Source organism: Leptodactylus fuscus, chromosome 1, assembly GCF_031893055.1.
Source record: "Leptodactylus fuscus isolate aLepFus1 chromosome 1, aLepFus1.hap2, whole genome shotgun sequence".
NCBI classification, from domain to species: Eukaryota; Metazoa; Chordata; class Amphibia; order Anura; family Leptodactylidae; genus Leptodactylus; species Leptodactylus fuscus.
Genome location: NC_134265.1, coordinates 310,388,920 through 310,406,714, shown reverse-complemented (window position 1 = coordinate 310,406,714; position 17,795 = coordinate 310,388,920). Strand labels below are relative to the sequence as shown.

The 17,795-nt window shown below is 40.5% G+C and overlaps 1 protein-coding gene across 1 annotated transcript in view; it reads right to left on the bottom strand.

Moving 5' to 3' along the window:
• Positions 1–1,189: 1,189 nt before the first annotated feature.
• The window catches only part of LOC142218153 (EF-hand calcium-binding domain-containing protein 6-like), a 51,710-nt gene continuing 35,104 nt past the window's right edge, over positions 1,190–17,795 (bottom strand). Inside the window, exons 6-11 of the mRNA XM_075286708.1 lie at positions 16,921–17,014; positions 16,457–16,581; positions 11,186–11,429; positions 10,460–10,632; positions 7,408–7,570; positions 1,190–1,447 (exon numbers count right to left, since the gene is read on the bottom strand). Coding sequence (XP_075142809.1) covers positions 1,190–1,447; positions 7,408–7,570; positions 10,460–10,632; positions 11,186–11,429; positions 16,457–16,581; positions 16,921–17,014 — 1,057 coding nt within the window. The remainder of the gene's footprint in view (positions 1,448–7,407; positions 7,571–10,459; positions 10,633–11,185; positions 11,430–16,456; positions 16,582–16,920; positions 17,015–17,795) is intronic.

Here is a 17,795-nt window from a genome sequence, read left to right as displayed (position 1 = left end):
CCCGGGAGGAACTCCCCCTCCGTCTGCTCTCAGTACTCGTCCATAGACGACCATTATTAGGGAGGGAGGGGGGAGTTCCTCCCTGGTCTCAGAGCACAGCGCGATTGGCTGTGCTGTGAAGAAGGACGTCTCTGGCTAACTGTCAGAAACGCCCTTCTGACCATAGAAGAGCTACGGTACCGGGACCGTAAGCTCTTCACACTGGGCCCACATCGGGAAAGCCGACAGTGTGCTGAACTCAGCACACTGTCAGCTTTCCAGCAGTATATAGAACTGCCTATGGGCAAAATGGTGAAAGGTCCTCTTTAATGATGAATTTTGAATTCCAGACATCAAATGAATTCTGTTGAACACAAACTATAGCCTAAATAGTGAGCTGACAATGGTTGAAGGGGGTTTTCCATAAATTGGTCCAGTTTTCGATGTTTTATATGGGTTGTCTGTTATTTTCTTTTTATTTATGAACTATACTTAGGATAGGCTTTAAATATCTGATCGGTGGCGAATGACAGCTGTTCAGCTGGAGTCCAGTCTGCGTTCTATACAGTGCATGGAGTTGATAGCTAATGGCTCTATGTTCTGTGTAGTGGCCAAGTTCCATTATTGCAGCTCAGTGAAGTCAAAGCCATCACAAAATGTACAGAGAGGTGTCTGTAATGGGGGCAGGATAGCTACTACCAAATACACTAAGGTGTGCCATGACCTCTTCAATAAGCCGGTTGGGAATGGGACCTCCATTGTTCTGATATTTATAGTCTTTTCTAAGGACAGACCATCAATATCACACCCCTTTGACTTCTGGAAACCCCCTTTATTGAAGAGTACTTAGGTAGAAAATACACTATTAAATAAGTGAGGGAAAAGATGCCTTTTACAATGGCCCATAATGTATAGATGTAATGATAACAATGAATGTTAATTCCCGAACAATGTTCTAAGGTAATAGGAAAGGTTTCTTTCAAACACAGTATTTCACAGACTTGAGTTTTACCTACGTTAGACACCACAAGAGCTTAGCTTTGTCATCTTCATTAGTAAGGAGTAGGACAGGAGGTATAGATGGTTCTCCAGTGTGGTGGATCTATAAGTCCCACCGTCATCGGACAACCTCTACTCACAAACTGGAGAGCCACCCTTATAGGAATGTGAATGAACAATCTAGGTGTTTATTTAAAAGATATAGAAACCCTTACAGAGTGTTTGCCAGCGGTGTTGTCGGGCTAGAAGGGTTCTCTTTCTTACATGTGTGCTCTAGAAATGATTTGTAGTTGACTCGGCCATCCATATTCTGGTCATATTTGGACATGATGTGATAAATCTCATCTTCGTCAAGTACAAAGTTGCAGAGCTTCAAGACAGATCTAAATTCTGGTAGAGATAAGTAGCCACTGCTGTCCATATCCAGCTTCTTGAAAGCTCTACGTAGAGTCTTCCATTCTCCTTTCAGCTGCATATTAGAAAAGATGGTAGTTTAAATCCCCCATATTAACTCGGAAACTTTTCACTATTGAAATATATGCAAGTCTATGGTGAACAACACTGTATATATATCAACCTATTTATAACAAAATCCATCCCCACATGCTTAGATCTAGAAGACCTTTTAGGGGGTGTCTATCCACATTTATATATTTTGCACATTTTCATATATTTGTATAATTTCATTGTAAAGAAATATCCAGTACAAATATATTTAAAAGGAGAATTCGAAGACTTGTTCACCGACATTGACAAGCAAGCTCTATGGTATGTAAAGATGCTTGGAGGATTTTGGAGTTTTATATAAGTAGAAGTTAAAGAGGACCTGTCACCAGGTCTGAAATGACTTACATTATCTGATGCATTTTGGTGTCTTGCTTATCCAAATCAGATCAGCTATTCCAAAGATATAAGCCCTTTTAGCGTTGATGCAAATTAAAGTATACTAGCCAAGTGGGCAGTAACACTGTCATGTGATGTTACCAGTTATTTGGCTAATATACCCTAATCTGTATCAACATTGGGAGGACTTACATTTTTGAAATGGGTGAACGCATTTGGATAAACGAAAACCCAACATGTTCAGGGTGACATTGTCTATCAGATAGTGTATGATAGATGGTATGTATGATGGGGTGTAATTTAGGCAAATCCACTGCTGTCACATTAGGACATCAGTATTGGACATGTCCCATGTGGACATACCTTCGCCACTCAGCTCTCCAGAAGTACATTGTGCTTTCTTACTTCCTCTATTTGGAAAGGTGATTTTTTGGAGCCCTTATTTCTGTTATATTTATTTAACCTATTCCTTTATTCTATATGCATTGTATATAGCATGGACATCCTTGTCTAGAGCCAGCCTGCCTATGGATTATCAGCCCTTCATAGTGTTCTAAGCTCTGGTTTCAGTTCCTATTACCAGTAAGGCTTGGTAAATCATTTGGTGCACTGCTGTCCTTGAATTCATATACCTTACCTATATGGATTTTTTTACTATTAAATTACACAATGTGTTTCTGTAGTGTTGGTTTATATGTAGATAGGTGTAGGCATTGTTATGTGCTATAATTTAGGACTAGCATAAATTGGAGTAAATCTATTGGGCCACGGGAGGCCCCAATTCTGCTACTAAGCCCCATTCACTTTTTTTGAAAAGAGGACAGAACATGCATGTATGTATGTTGATGCATATATACCCTAATCTGCATCAACATTGAGAGGACTTACATTTTTGGAATGGGTGAATGCATAAATTGTGACTTTTATGCTAAGGCCCCACTTTGTGGAAACGCAGCTTTTTCTGTTGCAGATTTTGTTACGGTTTTTTGAGTCAAAGCCAGGAGTGGATTGACCAACGGCAGAAGTATAAGAGCTTCCTATACATTTCCCATTGCTCTTGTAGTCATTCTTGGCTTTGGCTCAAAAAAAGGAACAAAATCTGCAACAAAAAAAAGCTGCGTTTCCGCAACGTGGCACCTCAGCCTTAAAGGGGTTGTCCCATCACAAGGATCCTATCTATACTGCTTGTTAATGGGGATGTAAGACTTTTCCTAAATACATTGCTTCAGCAAAACTTCTTTGTTTGTCCACTATCTTACTTTATTCAATTCATTGTTGACACAGCCCTGACTTATCTGCTCAAAAGTCAAGTGATGTGTCTGCTGCTCTCAGGGGGGAGGGAGGAGGGGCTAAGTGCAGGAAGCGAGCCTGTGTATCTAGCTATTCCTGTGTCTACACGACATGACCTAGCTTCCTGCACTCAGATAGAGGAGAGGAGCTGCTTTCATTTCTTCTGTTCTCCCAGTTATCAGGCTAGCTAATTCAATTGTGTTCATTATGGCAGAGACAGGCAGTGTCTGTATGTAACACAGAATGGAGCTGCTGCTGCCTGTACTTCATAGTCCAATATGGGTGGGCGGAGCGACATGTTAATTTGGGGGCGGAGCTAAATGGCAGGTTGCATTTGAAACCCCGCCCACCAAATGATGCAAGAAACCAGGAAGAAAGAAGATTTTACAGCAGTGAATACTGTTGAGTATGCAACGTGGGAATACCCCTTTAAGGCCAGAAAACTGGGGCACATCTAATTCCCCTTAAAGTTCATTAGAAAGTTGTAGGGCTCTTCAGTATACAGTGGTTAATCTTTATCTACATGAACCAGAATATCTATTTAGATGGAAAAACACAGAATGTGATGTTATAAACACAATGGAAAGAACATGAGCTTACCATACAATATTAAAGATACAATGCAATGGTGCTAGTAGATACAGGTGACTTTATTTTAATGTGAGTATACATTGTGAACCTTATGTATCAACCCTGTCTCAGAAAGAGGGTCTTTCAATCTTGACAGTCCCAGAATTATGCTAGTTTTATCTGACTATTTTAGTAGTCACCATACGATGCCTTCACCATAAGGACAAATCACATATGTCATCAATACATTAAAATAACAATAGTCCTTATATAGGATACTTTACATACAGATCACGCAGGATAGAATACTAATAGTGCACTGTAAGTTTTCCAAATGAAAGCACCTTAGATTTCTTAAAATGTAGCCCTGTGCCAGAGCAAGTCTTAAACAGTAGGAAGAGGTTAACTGGGGGAAGCTTAGTATTCCATCCCTTTGAATAAGGGCAAGGATGGCAATACATGCATGATGCAGTACTCTTCAGGACACACTATTTATCATTTCATGCATGGCCAGCCATGCATATAATATAGGCGGGTGCCCAATGCAAATTGTCAAGACCTCATATCTGTCCTCTGTGAGCTTCTTTATATCAATACAAAACCTCAGCTAATCTGTCATTATTAAGGGACGCCCAGTTTCAGTCTGCAGCAGGTACACCCTGCTTTGGTTTAGTGACTTATTGGGTGTCCATTTCAAGTGTTTTATACAACCATCAGCGATTATGCACATATACAAAGCACAGTCTCGGACAAGAACTAGATTAGAAATGTCTGGGCAGGGAACAGGTGGAAGGAACAAGAGTTCATGTATTAGTCAAATTTACCCAGTTGGACCAGCCAATATAGCAACATAATAAAAAAAATAATCTATCATTGGAGCTAGAAAAATATACAAGTAAAGTCAAAATAAAACATTTGACGCTATGAACTCATAGCTAAGGCCCCACGTTGTTGAAATGCAACATTTTTGCTCCAAAAAATGTGATGTCTTACAGTACCAGCAAAGTGAATGAGTTTCATAAATATGTCTAAAACTATGAACGGGAGTGCAAAGATACACAGTATTGATAAATATGCCCCAATGTGTTTTCACTGCATTTTTTCCCGCAGCTTATTTAAATGCAGTTTGCCAACTGACCCCCTGAGATCAGCTCCCTTATACTATGTTTGGTAATTTGTTGAAAAAAAGTGAATATTCACAGTGTAACGGCTCGTTCACATCAGCGTTGTGAACTCCATACTTCAGGTTTCCGTTTCCTGCCTAAAACAGAGCAGGAGACGGAAACCTGCAGGAGTCTCTCTCACCCATTCATTTGAATGGGTGAGAGAGATGTCCGGCCGTGAGCGGCGGTGAGCGTTTTAGGCTCTCCGCCGCGAAATCGGGTTTTATAATCCGGACACAGAGTCGGACATGCAGTACTCTGTGTCCGGATAAAAAAAAACGGTTTCGCGGCGGAGAGCCTAAAACGCTCACCGCCGCACACGGCCGGACCCGGTCTGAGCTTTCCGACTTCTGCCATGCAGAAGACGGAAAGCTCAGAATGGACAGGAGAACGCTAGTGTGAACCTAGCATAAGTTGTTTCAGAACAGCAGGCAACAAGTACATAAGTTAGGAGGTCCATGTTTGGTTACTCAGAAGTATGGTTTATGTATAGCAATCATCACTTCAATGTCTATTTGCTGGCCAATAATTACTAAATGCCCCAAAAGGTCCCCTGGGATCCCTGGGACTTCTAACCTCATGCCGGTAGCTCCACAGTTGTATCAGTGTGCTTTGCTGTGCACGCAGAGCAGTGAGCTGAAAGGTTCCTGCTCTGCCATAGAGAACCACCGGTACCGCACAGTACGTTGTGGCGCAGGTAGCGTGATGACATCACTGCATCATTTCACCTGTGCCACTACTATAGGGAGAATCTCCAGGTGCTCCGCTCATCGTTGGAGCACGGTAAGGTGAGTACAAGTTTTATTGTTTTTTGGTAAGGGAAAGGGATTACCTGCTAAGGGGACAAACTATTATTTATAGTGGCACAATTCATGGTCAGAAAAATGCTAGTGTAATTCCTCTTTAAACTATTCACAGAAAGGAATAATATAATAATTTGTGAATATTATTATTTATAGGGGCTAATATTTATATTGGGGGAACTATTAAATATAAGGGGCTAGTATTCATAATGGAGGAACTATTATACATAAGGGGCACTATTATAAGAGAGCTGTGGGCTATTATAAGGGGGAACAATTATATAAAAGGGGGCTGTTATAAAGTGGAGACATTTATAAGGGGGATATTATTTATAATGGTGGAACAAAGTAGTAACAAAAATAATTCTATGGTTGAGGGGTCACCAAAACATGAGGAATTGTATTAAAGGATCATGGCATTAATAAGGTTGAGAAACACTGGTCTAAAATGATTCAACTCACAAATTTCTTGTAAAGAGGAGAATATCTAACGTCCAACAGGATGCATCAAATCACACAATGTGCACCAATGTCATAGATCTATCATTAAAGGTTTTAGATGCATTTCCTAAGTTGTGGCACAAAAGAAAGAAATGCACAGAATAACTATTAGTGCCAACTTTTTTGCTTTTTTTGATTGGATTTCCTAAGTTGTACTTTAAAGAGGCTGTCCCGATAAAAAAAAAATGTTTTTTTCAATAGGCCGGGGAAGATAAAAGAAAAAAAAAAAAAAAATCATACTCACCTGTCCCTGGTGCTCCAATGTCTTCCTGAATTGAAACTCCTCACTGGTTGTGACGTCCCAGTTCCCTTCCACTAAAGTCACTGATTGACCTCAGAGATCAAGTTGCCTCAGCGGTCAAGTGACCATGATAGCCAATCAGCGGCCTTACTTACCTGGGCCGTCACAGGTAGTGATGTCACGTGTCCTTCACTCAGGCCGCTGATTGGCCTCAGCGGTCACGTATGGCAGGGTCTTCTGCCGGAAGACAACAATGGACTTGCAGGACTGGAGAGCACTAGGAGACATCAGAGCACCAGGAAAGGTGACTATGGTTTTTTTTTATTATTATTTCACCTCAATTGGCCTATTTAAAAAATAAAATTTTTGCCTGGACAACGTATTTAAGGCTTTAATAAATAAGCTGTGTTATTGGTATCCTTCTTCACATACCCACCCCTATTCACTATCTTCCACAATTATACCATCATGGGCCCCTCAAAATAATTCAGTTTTGAATACACTTAGTTTACAAAAATGTCATTGCTCAATTCTCCAAGAACAGCCATCTTATACCAACATATTGTAAACTTCTCAACTTAACAACCCAATCTTAAGATAAAACAAAACCAGCAGCAGACTGGAGAGAAAAAAAGAAGCAGAACACATGGATTTGGATAGAAAATCTACAGTTAAAAGTCATCTATATAATTGATAAACTGTGATACAACTATAAACTCGGCACAATGAGCAACTCATTCACTTAGTATGTGGCGCTCTTGACCCCATTGCAGGAGCTAGTTGAGCATGTGTGCTGCCAGTCCAATGAACTCTATGGGATAGGTAACACATATCATCATTGGCCGACCCCCTAGAAAACAATAATGTAATTTATGGAGATATAGGGACGGCTGTACAAGTCCACCGAGCAGCTTCTTTTAAAGCTTGAGAGGCTCCTAGATGTACATTGAAATGTATATAAAATCTGGAATTCATTACTATAACATCTCCATATGAGACAGAACTCAAGTGAATTTACCTTCTTGCGCATCCTCGATGTCAGAGTCCCCAGGTCATTAGGATGACTGTCAGATGGATCTGCCTCTGACTGTGAACTCCGCATAACAGCCTCCATATTAGTTTTAGTCTTCAAAGCTTGTCGGCGGGGCACAAAGGGTTTTAGGAATTCGACATAGGATACCCTAAGATGAAAAAACGCATAAGTAAATGGAATACAAATTTCAGTTGAGATATTAAGAAAAAGGTATTGCTTATATTTCTAAATACGTGTCAATATGGGTCAATGGGGCTGTACAGGTACATACAGCATCGCATATTCTGAACACTGTGTTCAAATTTAATGTGAACACTGCCCCCAAAAAATCCTGCAATGTGCTAAACTTTTGTATTTCTAAGGGTATGTTCTTGGAGAATTGCAGTGCACCGGCATCCCATCGTGACAGTCCGCTCTGGATTAGGCCCAAATGAATGGGCCTAATTGGGAGGGAGCCTCGTGTTGTGGAATCCACAGCAAGAAGGGTCATCTTGCTTCTTTTTTCCGCTACTAGCTACTAGCTAGCAGAAAAAAGAAGCAAGCGGCTCCCATTGAATTCAATGGGAGCCGGTTTTGGCAGCTGATTTTGAGGTGGATTCTGCGTCAAAATCCACTGCCAAAAACTCCGTTTGAACTGACCCAAAATGCCCTCTATCACTCAGTTACTTTGATAGTGACATTAAATTTGTTCTGTAAGCCGATGGCTGGTCAGGTAATGGAGGGGGTGTACATCTCACCCGGACTACTCAGGTGGGTGAGATGAGAAAACTCCAGGAATGTTTGTTCTCAGCAGACAACTTTCGTCTGCTAAGCATTTTGGTAAATCCTAAGTAATGGGATGGATTTTTCAGAATGACAGTTAGGTTAGCAATTGGCATGAGCCTCGTGGGGTTTTTTGCCTTCCCCTGGATCAACACTGTAGGGATTGTAGGGTTATAGGTTGGACTTGATGGACTAATGCCTTTATCCAACCTCATCTACTATGTAATTATGTAACTGTGTAACTATGGTAGTGGGACCTGTCATTCCACCCTCCTCCAGTCCACACTTTGGGGATGTTCCGGCAGCGACTCAGCTGCAAAGAGTCTCCTCGTCAAGGAGACTTAAGAAGTTGCTCCAGCAGTAGACTGTGGGCAAAGTTTGGCTGGAGAGCTAACAGAGAGGTCATATTTTTGGAGCTGTGTCCTGAATGATTCTACTGGCTTTTGGATTTCTTTTATTCTAGGTGAGGTAACCTATTCTTTTTTTTTTTATAATAATTTTTATTGATTTTCAAAAAGTATAGACATACCAAAATTGAGCATGTACATATAAAGAAGGCACAGCTTCTGGAAAATACAATGGTAAAAGATACATATGCATGGTGTCATACATTAGGGAATAAGAATACCAAAAAATTACATACAAGGAAAGGGTATTCCAATGAGGTCAACATGACCATTACCTATGAAAATGCACAATAAATAAAGGGGGAGTTAAGGATAATCGTGAGAAAAACCAAAATGACGTGGCAAGCAGTATCTGAGAACCTAGGTTACTAGGAAGAGATGAAAGAAGACGTACCCAGAAAAATGCGGGAGGGGAGTGGGAAGGTTTGGATGGGCCGGGGGGCCGGAGGGATGAGGGTGGGTAAGGGGGGGGGGGAGGGGGGGGAAAGGAAGTAGGCCTGATAATCCACGAGATCTCTGAATGGCTAATAGTACATTATGAATTCAAACGTTTCCATGGCTCCCAGGTGTTAAGGAAAGCCTGGTGCCTTCGCAGACGCCAGCTAGAGAGTTCCTCGAACCTGGCAATCTGATTCACTTTAGCAATCCACTCAGCTCTGGTTGGTGGTTCAGAGTTCAACCATCTGCCCGGAATCAGAGAGTTCGCTGCTGACAACAAAAAGGAGACTAAGTTGGACCTGGATGGGGCATAATCGGAGCTAGGCAATGAAAGAATAACCATAGAGGGGAGAATAGTGAAGGGCTGCAAGGTAATTTTCCTGACAGTGTCCTGGACGTCATCCCAGAAGGCGCGAATTAGTGGACATTGCCACCAAATGTGGAAAAGGGTACCCGTGTGCAGTTTACATCTCCAGCATAACTCTGAGACACCCAGTTTCATGCGTGAGAGGCGTTCAGGGGTGTGATACCATCTCGTCAATAATTTAAATTGCGTTTCCTGTAGGCGCACACACGGAGAAAAACCATGGGAGTTGCTCAGGACTACACTGACCTGCTCGTCCGTTAGTTTGAGCCCCAGATCGGACTCCCAAGACGAGACATAGGCGGGTTTATAAAACACTTTCGGGCTAATGTAGTGCTTGAGGTAACCTATTCTATGTTTAGTTAGAGCCTAGCCGGGCAGGGATTTATTTTTGTATTGTTTCCTTTTGTTGCTGCACTATATTTTTGAGTGAAAATAAACTCTACCTTTGTTTTGGACTAAAAGAATCTGGACTTGTGTGTCTATGCCACCCCACCTAGCAACCCCAGACCCTGACACTTCATAGTTGGAATAGTATAGATACAAGTTTTCACACAAGGATTTTCTTTCTTTGAATAATGCAGACGCAAATCCAAAAATGCATAAAGACATAGAAGATGTAAAAACTAAGCTCTACCAAAATGTAGTACAAAACAGAAGAATGGGTTATTGGCACACTGTAAAACTCTTTCTATGACTGGCTGATAAACCAGAGGGTCCCATTTGTGCAAAATTTTACTGTGTTTTCAAGTGTGGGTTATAATAAATATGTGGGGCCGAGGTATCCTTGGTCTTCCTTGCTCTCCGCCCCACTTTAACCAATTTTACAAAAAATTGGATAGCTGGGCCCTCTATCCTATTGTGCCAGTTGGACACTATGTTGTTCCCTTTTTTTGTGTATTTTATGTTTTCTAAGTAAACCCACAAATGTATTATGTGCTATGCACAGATGTTGCTCCAAAGACAATGCACCAAAGACATGCCACAAGTAGTCAAAAATTGGCAGAGATGGATTAATAAATTTTCCTCCTGTGTATGTTATGGAAGTAAATGTGTGACAACTCACCGGCCATCACCATTGCATTCAAACTTCTTGGATAACATTTCTCTTTCATAGTCATTCAAATGAATGCAAAGTTCAGATAAAAGATCCTTAAATTCCTCTTTGCTGACAAAGCCTGTGTGATAAAGATCTAGATCTTCAAATTCTCTTCTGAGGTCATCCCACAAATACTCCACCTAAAATATATAACAATCACGGACTTGTCACAAGCTGATATTGTTACTTTTATGGTAAAAATTGTTTATTTCATTTAGTAGGTTTTTTTAGTGCCGCACCATATGGGAGTTATGGAATATGATTAAAGGGCTTTTCCAGCACTGAAATATTAATGACCTGTCATTAAGATAGGTCATCAATATTAGATCAGTGGGGATCTGACACTCCGGACCCCACAGGTCAGCTGAACAAATCCTACTTCTATTTCATAGGCCGTGTATCAGTCACATGATCTGTTTGGAGCTCAGTCTTAGTCAGAGGGTCTGTACAGGGTAAAATTAGTTATCATAGGGTCCATTGCTTTAGTTAAAATGAGAAAAATAATAATAATAATAATAATAATAATAATAATAAAAATACTTGAAATTAATTTTTATTCCCTGCACAACCCTTTATCTATACAATAATACAATAATAAATAATAACTAATAAATCTATATAATAATAATAATAATAATAATAATAATAATAATAATAATAATTTATCTATGATAACTAATGCCTTTTCTTTACCTTTGCACGGACGTTGTCTATAAGTATGTCAGAGTCGCAGTTTAGCTTTTTAGACCGGATCTTAAAATCTCCATCTCCTTTCTTTGGCGGGCTAATCTTGGCATTTGGATAGCAAGCAGATTTGGGGGAATATCCAAAATGTCTCACAAACTCCAGGTAGTCAAGAGTTTTGTCCTGGTTAGTAATAAATGTGCTCCAAAGTCTGCGGATTTCTCCTCGCGTGACTCCAGGCTGAATATCAAGTCTTTAAGAAATAAGGCAAAGTAAAATATATTAACCCCTTAAGGACCAGGCCATTTTTTGGTTTCGCATTTTCGTTTTTCCCTCCTCACATTTCAAGAGCCATAACTTTTTCATTTTTCAGTTCACAGAGTCACATGATAGCTTATTGTTTGCGGGACAAATTGTACTTTGTAATGGCATCATTCAATATGCTGTGCAATGTACTGGGAAGCTGGAAAAAAATTCAGAATGAGGCGCAATTGGAGAAAAAATGCATTTGCGCCATTTTCTTATGGGTTTAATTTTTACAGCGTTCACTGTTTGGTACAAATGACATGTTACCTGTGTTCTACGTGTCAGTACAAACGCGGTGATACCAAATTTATATAGTATTTGAAATTTTTTGATACTTTTAAAAAAATGATAAACTTTGCAAAATAGAAAAAAAAATTTGTGTCATCATGTTCTAACACCTGTAACTTTTTCATATTTCCATGTATGGAGCTGGTTGTGGTGTCTTTTTATGCGGGACAAGATGACGTTTCTATTGATACCATTTGGGGAAAGATCCGATGGTTTGATCACTTTTTATTCAATTTTTTATAGGAGGCAAAGTGTTGAAAAAAACGCTTTTTGGCTGTTTTTATTTTTTTTGCCGTTACGCCATTCGCAGTACAGGATAAATGTTTTAATATTCTAATAGTTCAGGCATTTTGGAGCGCAGGGATACCTAATATGTTTATGTTTAATGTTCTTTAATTACTTTTATAGCTGATCTAGGGAAAGGGGGGTGATTTGAACTTTTATATTTTTTTTATTTTTTTAATACTTTTAAAAACTTTTTTTTTTCTTCTGTTACATTTATGATCAGACCCCTTAGGTACCTTGAAACCTAGGGGGTCTGATCGCTCATACTATTCACTGCAATACTACAGTACTGCAGTGAATAGCAGAATCCCAGCACTTCTATTAGACGAGGCCTCTGGCATCGTCTAATAGATCTAGTGCAGAGACAAGCCTGGAAGCCTTCAATAGGCTTCCGGCTGTCATAGCAACCGATCACCGCCCTCTTGTGACGTTCAGGAGGGCGGCGATCGGCAAAACATGGCGGCGCCCATGCCGCCGGCGCCGTTTACACACTGCGGTCACGTTTGACCGCAGTGTGTAAAGGGTTAACAGCAGCGATCGGCTCGGGCACCGACCGCTGCTGTTATTGGCAGGTCCTGGCTGTATTATACAGCCGGCATCTGCCGTGTATGGAGCGAGCTCAGCGTGTGAGCTCGCTCCATACATCCCCATGCGACCCATGACGTACAGTTACGTCAAGGGTCGCTAAGGGGTTAAAAAGTCATGTAACATAGAGAGTGTGTAATATTTACACTCACCGGCCACTTTATTAGGTACACCTGTCCAACTGCTCGTTTACACTTAATTTCTAATCAGCCAATCACATGGCGGCAACTCAGTGCATTTAGGCATGTAGACATGGTCAAGACAATCTCCTGCAGTTCAAACCGAGCATCAGTATGGGGAAGAAAGGTGATTTGAGTGCCTTTGAACGTGGCATGGTTGTTGGTGCCAGAAGGGCTGGTCTGAGTATTTCAGAAACTGCTGATCTACTGGGATTTTCACGCACAACCATCTCTAGGGTTTACAGAGAATGGTCCGAAAAAGAAAAAACATCCAGTGAGCGGCAGTTCTGTGGGCGGAAATGCGTTGTTGATGCCAGAGGTCAGAGGAGAATGGCCAGACTGGTTCGAGCTGATAGAAAGGCAACAGTGACTCAAATAGCCACCCGTTACAACCAAGGTAGCCAGAAGAGCATCTCTGAACGCACAGTACGTCGAACTTTGAGGCAGATGGGCTACAGCAGCAGAAGACCACACCGGGTGCCACTCCTTTCAGCTAAGAACAGGAAACTGAGGCTACAATTTGCACAAGCTCATCGAAATTGGACAAATGAAGATTGGAAAAACGTTGCCTGGTCTGATGAGTCTCGATTTCTGCTGCGACATTCAGATGGTAGGGTCAGAATTTGGCATCAACAACATGAAAGCATGGATCCATCCTGCCTTGTATCAACGGTTCAGGCTGGTGGTGGTGGTGGTGGTGTCATGGTGTGGGGAATATTTTCTTGGCACTCTTTGGGCCCCTTGGTACCAATTGAGCATTGTTGCAACGCCAAAGCCTACCTGAGTATTGTTGCTGACCATGTCCATCCCTTTATGACCACAATGTACCCAACATCTGATGGCTACTTTCAGCAGGATAATGCGCCATGTCATAAAGCTGGAATCATCTCAGACTGGTTTCTTGAACATGACAATGAGTTCACTGTACTCCAATGGCCTCCACAGTCACCAGATCTCAATCCAATAGAGCATCTTTGGGATGTGGTGGAACGGGAGATTCGCATCATGGATGTGCAGCCGACAAATCTGCGGCAACTGTGTGATGCCATCATGTCAATATGGACCAAAATCTCTGAGGAATGCTTTCAGCACCTTGTTGAATCTATGCCACGAAGAATTGAGGCAGTTCTGAAGGCAAAAGGGGGTCCAACCCGTTACTAGCATGGTGTACCTAATAAAGTGGCTGGTGAGTGTATGTGCAAATTTTGTTAGCCCAAATATTGTCAGTCTGAATATATGTATTGTTTGTTTTTGTTTCCTGTATCTGCAGCTCTCCTGACACTTTTCACTATTAGGCTGTGTTCACATGGAGGAATTTGCTGCGGATTTGGGGGTGGATCTTGCCCCGGAATCTGCCTCCCATTGTTTTCAATGGGAGGCAGAGATCACAGCAGGACGCAGGACTATACGTATAGAGATAGCTAATAGTCATCGACAAGACCACCCCCAGGACTACATCGCGGTTTCTAAGCGCAGAAGGAGTAAATATGTACATGAATAAATGACAGGTTATACAGAATCTTCTCCCACTAATCTTTATATTAGGGATCAGCTAATTCGGCACTACAGCTGCTGTGGAACTACAACTTCCAGCATGATTCATTCACTTCTATGGATAGCCTCAAGAAAAGCAGAGCAAGTAGACATGCGTGGACAACTGGAGTGCCGAAAATTGGCTCATCTGATTATACTATAATTATGGTAGACTTTATTTTGTGAATAATATTGATATGGGATTTAGACACATTTCATACATGAAGAAATGTCATACTTTGCAAGCATAGGCATTCTGATGTCAAGAAATCAAACCATAGATGTTCATAAATGATGGTATGTGTAATAATGAGAAATGATACAGGGAAAAAGTATTGAATGCATGAAGAAAGAGAAGTGCAAATAGCCATGGAAAGTCCTGACACCAGCTAAAACCCATCAGGAATTAGAAAGTAATACTGCCACTTAGCGACAAATAATATCATATCAATGGCCTATAAAAAGATGTCTCATTACTAAGGTGCCAGACATCTCATGATGAGTAAAACCAGTGAGCTCTCTCAAGATCTTCGCAACCTTATTGTTACAAAGCATACTGATGACATTTGTTTCAGAAGACTTTCTAAACTACTGAAGGTTCCAGTGAGCACTATTGGGTCCATAATCCAGAAGTAAAAAGAGCATCATTTCACCATAAACTGGCTATGCCCAGGTGCTCCCAGCAAGATTTCAGACAGAGAAGACAAAAGTATTATTAGAAGAGTGGTCTAAAGGCCAAGGACCACCTATGGAGACCTACAGAAAGACCTGGAATCAACAGGTACAATTATTTAAAGGAAAACAATAAGCAATGCGCTCAAACTCCACAGACTGTATACACACTCACCACACAAGACTCCATTGCTGAACAAGAGTGATGTTCAAGCACATTAAAAGCTTGTACAACGACATTTAGACAAGCGTGTGAAATACTGAGAGAATATTGTCTGGTCAGATGAGACTCTTTGGATGCCATAATATATACCATTTTTGGAGGCCTAAAGGCACTACATATCACCTCATTAAAACCATACCAATAGTGAAGGTTGGAGGTGGGAATATCATGGTGTGGGACTCTTCTTCAGTATACAGTACTGGGATATGTCATATGAATGAAATAAGGATGAATGGACAAAGCTACTGAGACATTGTTGATAATAATCCGCTGCCAATTACCAGGATGATGAAGATAAAATGAAGGTGGACATTTCAGCAAGACAATGATCCCAACACACTGCCAAGGAAATCTGACCTGAATCTAATAGAAAATCTAATGAAGGAGCTAAAGCTCAAAATTGATAGAAGGAGTCCACAGAACCTTCAGGATTTGAACAATGTTTGTGAGGCCGAATGGGCCAATGTCACACCTGAGCAATTAATGCAAACTAAATTCTCCATACAGGAGGCATCTTAAAGTTGTCATGTACAAAGTATTAAATACATTTCAGTAAGTGTTTCCTGTGTCAGTTCTCATTATTACACATAATTTATGGTCATCTATGGTTTGCTTTCTTTGCCATTGTGGATTGGATGGGTTGTTACCAACATCTGGTGAGAATTTCATGTCAATAGCACCATCAGAAATATATTTTCTTAGAAAACTGGTGACACGTACACTACTTATTTCACTCGGTGTATATCTCAGTAATTATAAAATGACATTTTCAGCTTTCATAGGACACCAGTAGTAGGGGTCTATGTTTAATAATACATGAGAAATAAGTCCTTGAAGTGACCCCCAGCCTCAGCATTTCTGTATTACATCTGTGCTCCCCTATACTCCCTGTAAAAAGCAGTGAGGAGTACTAATGCTAACAGAGAAATGGGACAGAAAGTGGATTTAATTTCAGGATTTCATGAAAAGAAGCCACAATAAGTTAATTAAGTATATTCCAAAATTTATTAATGACACCCAATCTACGCTCACTTTGCAGAAATGTGCCAAGAGCGCCAGAAAAGCAGTCATAAACCACAAACTTTAGTGACTTTTGTCCCTTTGATAAATTCCTTCCCTTTAAGTTCTGACTCACCAAGAACATCCCAAGTAAGTCCAGATAAAGTACAACTATCTTGTATCTCAACTATATAAATGAATCACACATACCGCTTAAAAAAGAAGTACATCGTCTCCTGAGAAAGGCGCCTGGAATTCATTTCATCCAGATCTTCAAATTCTTTCTCCATGGTTGCGTAGTTCTTATGGATGAGGCTTTTGATAATCTTAAATAACTTAAAAATCAGACAACAAAACATTATTAAAAATTGATGCAGTTAGCGTTGATATCTAATCTATACCATGCAGAAAAAATATCAGCGCTATGAATACAAATATATCACATAAGTATAGTAAAATAGTTTCATGAAAAAAGGTAATTTTTGCTTATTGTATCCCAAGAGCCATAACTCAATTTTTTGTCACTGGGCACTGTGACTCTATATATTGTCTGCCAACCTAGGATAATAAACGGATAGAGTATTCACACCTAATGTTTCAATCTCCTATTACATACCTTGTCAAACATGTTATGTTATATATTATACATATTCTCCGTCTTGTAAAAATGTTACCTGTTCTGGTGTTCTTCCAGGTCCTTGTTCCTTATCCTCTTCAAATGCTGAACTTCCTACCGATCGGTGATCAAAAAGACTTGGTACGCCCCGTCTGTGAAAGGAAAAAATATTGTTTGAAAAACCATGCCTGTAATTTAGAGCGGTTGGACACACCTTCTCATTCAAAGAGTTTTCTGTGTTTTCATGACTATGTAGATTCACACTGAAGGCATCAAAACTATGAATTAACACATGTGGAATTATATATTTACCAAAAAAGTGTGAAACAACTGAAAATATGTCTTATATTCTAGGTTCTTCAAAGTAGTCACCTTTTGCTTTGATTCCTGCTTTGCACACTCTTGGCATTCTTCAAGATGTAGTCACCAGAAATGGTTTTCACTTCACAGGTGTGCCCTGTCAGGTTTAATAAGTGGGATTTCTTGCCTTATACATGGGGTTGGGACCATCAGGTGTGTTGTGCAGAAGTCAGGTGGATACACAGCTGATAGTCCTACTGAATAGACTGTTAGAATTTGTATTATGGCAAGAAAAAAGCAGCTAAGTAAAGAAAAACGAGTGGTCATCATTACTTTAAGAAATCAAGGTCAGTCAGTCTGAAAAATTGGGAAAACTTTGAAAGTGTCCCCAAGTGCAGTTGCAAAAACCATCAAGTGCTACAAAGAAACTGGCTTATCTGAGGATCGCTCCAGGAAAGGAAGACCAAGAGTCACCTCTGCTGCGGAGGATAAGTTCATCCGAGTCACCAGCCTCAGAAATTGCAGGTTAACAGCAGCTCAGATTAGAGACCAGGTCAATGCCACACAGAGTTCTAGCAGCAAACACATCTCTACAACAACTGTTAAGAGGAGACTTTGTGCAGCAGCCGGCCT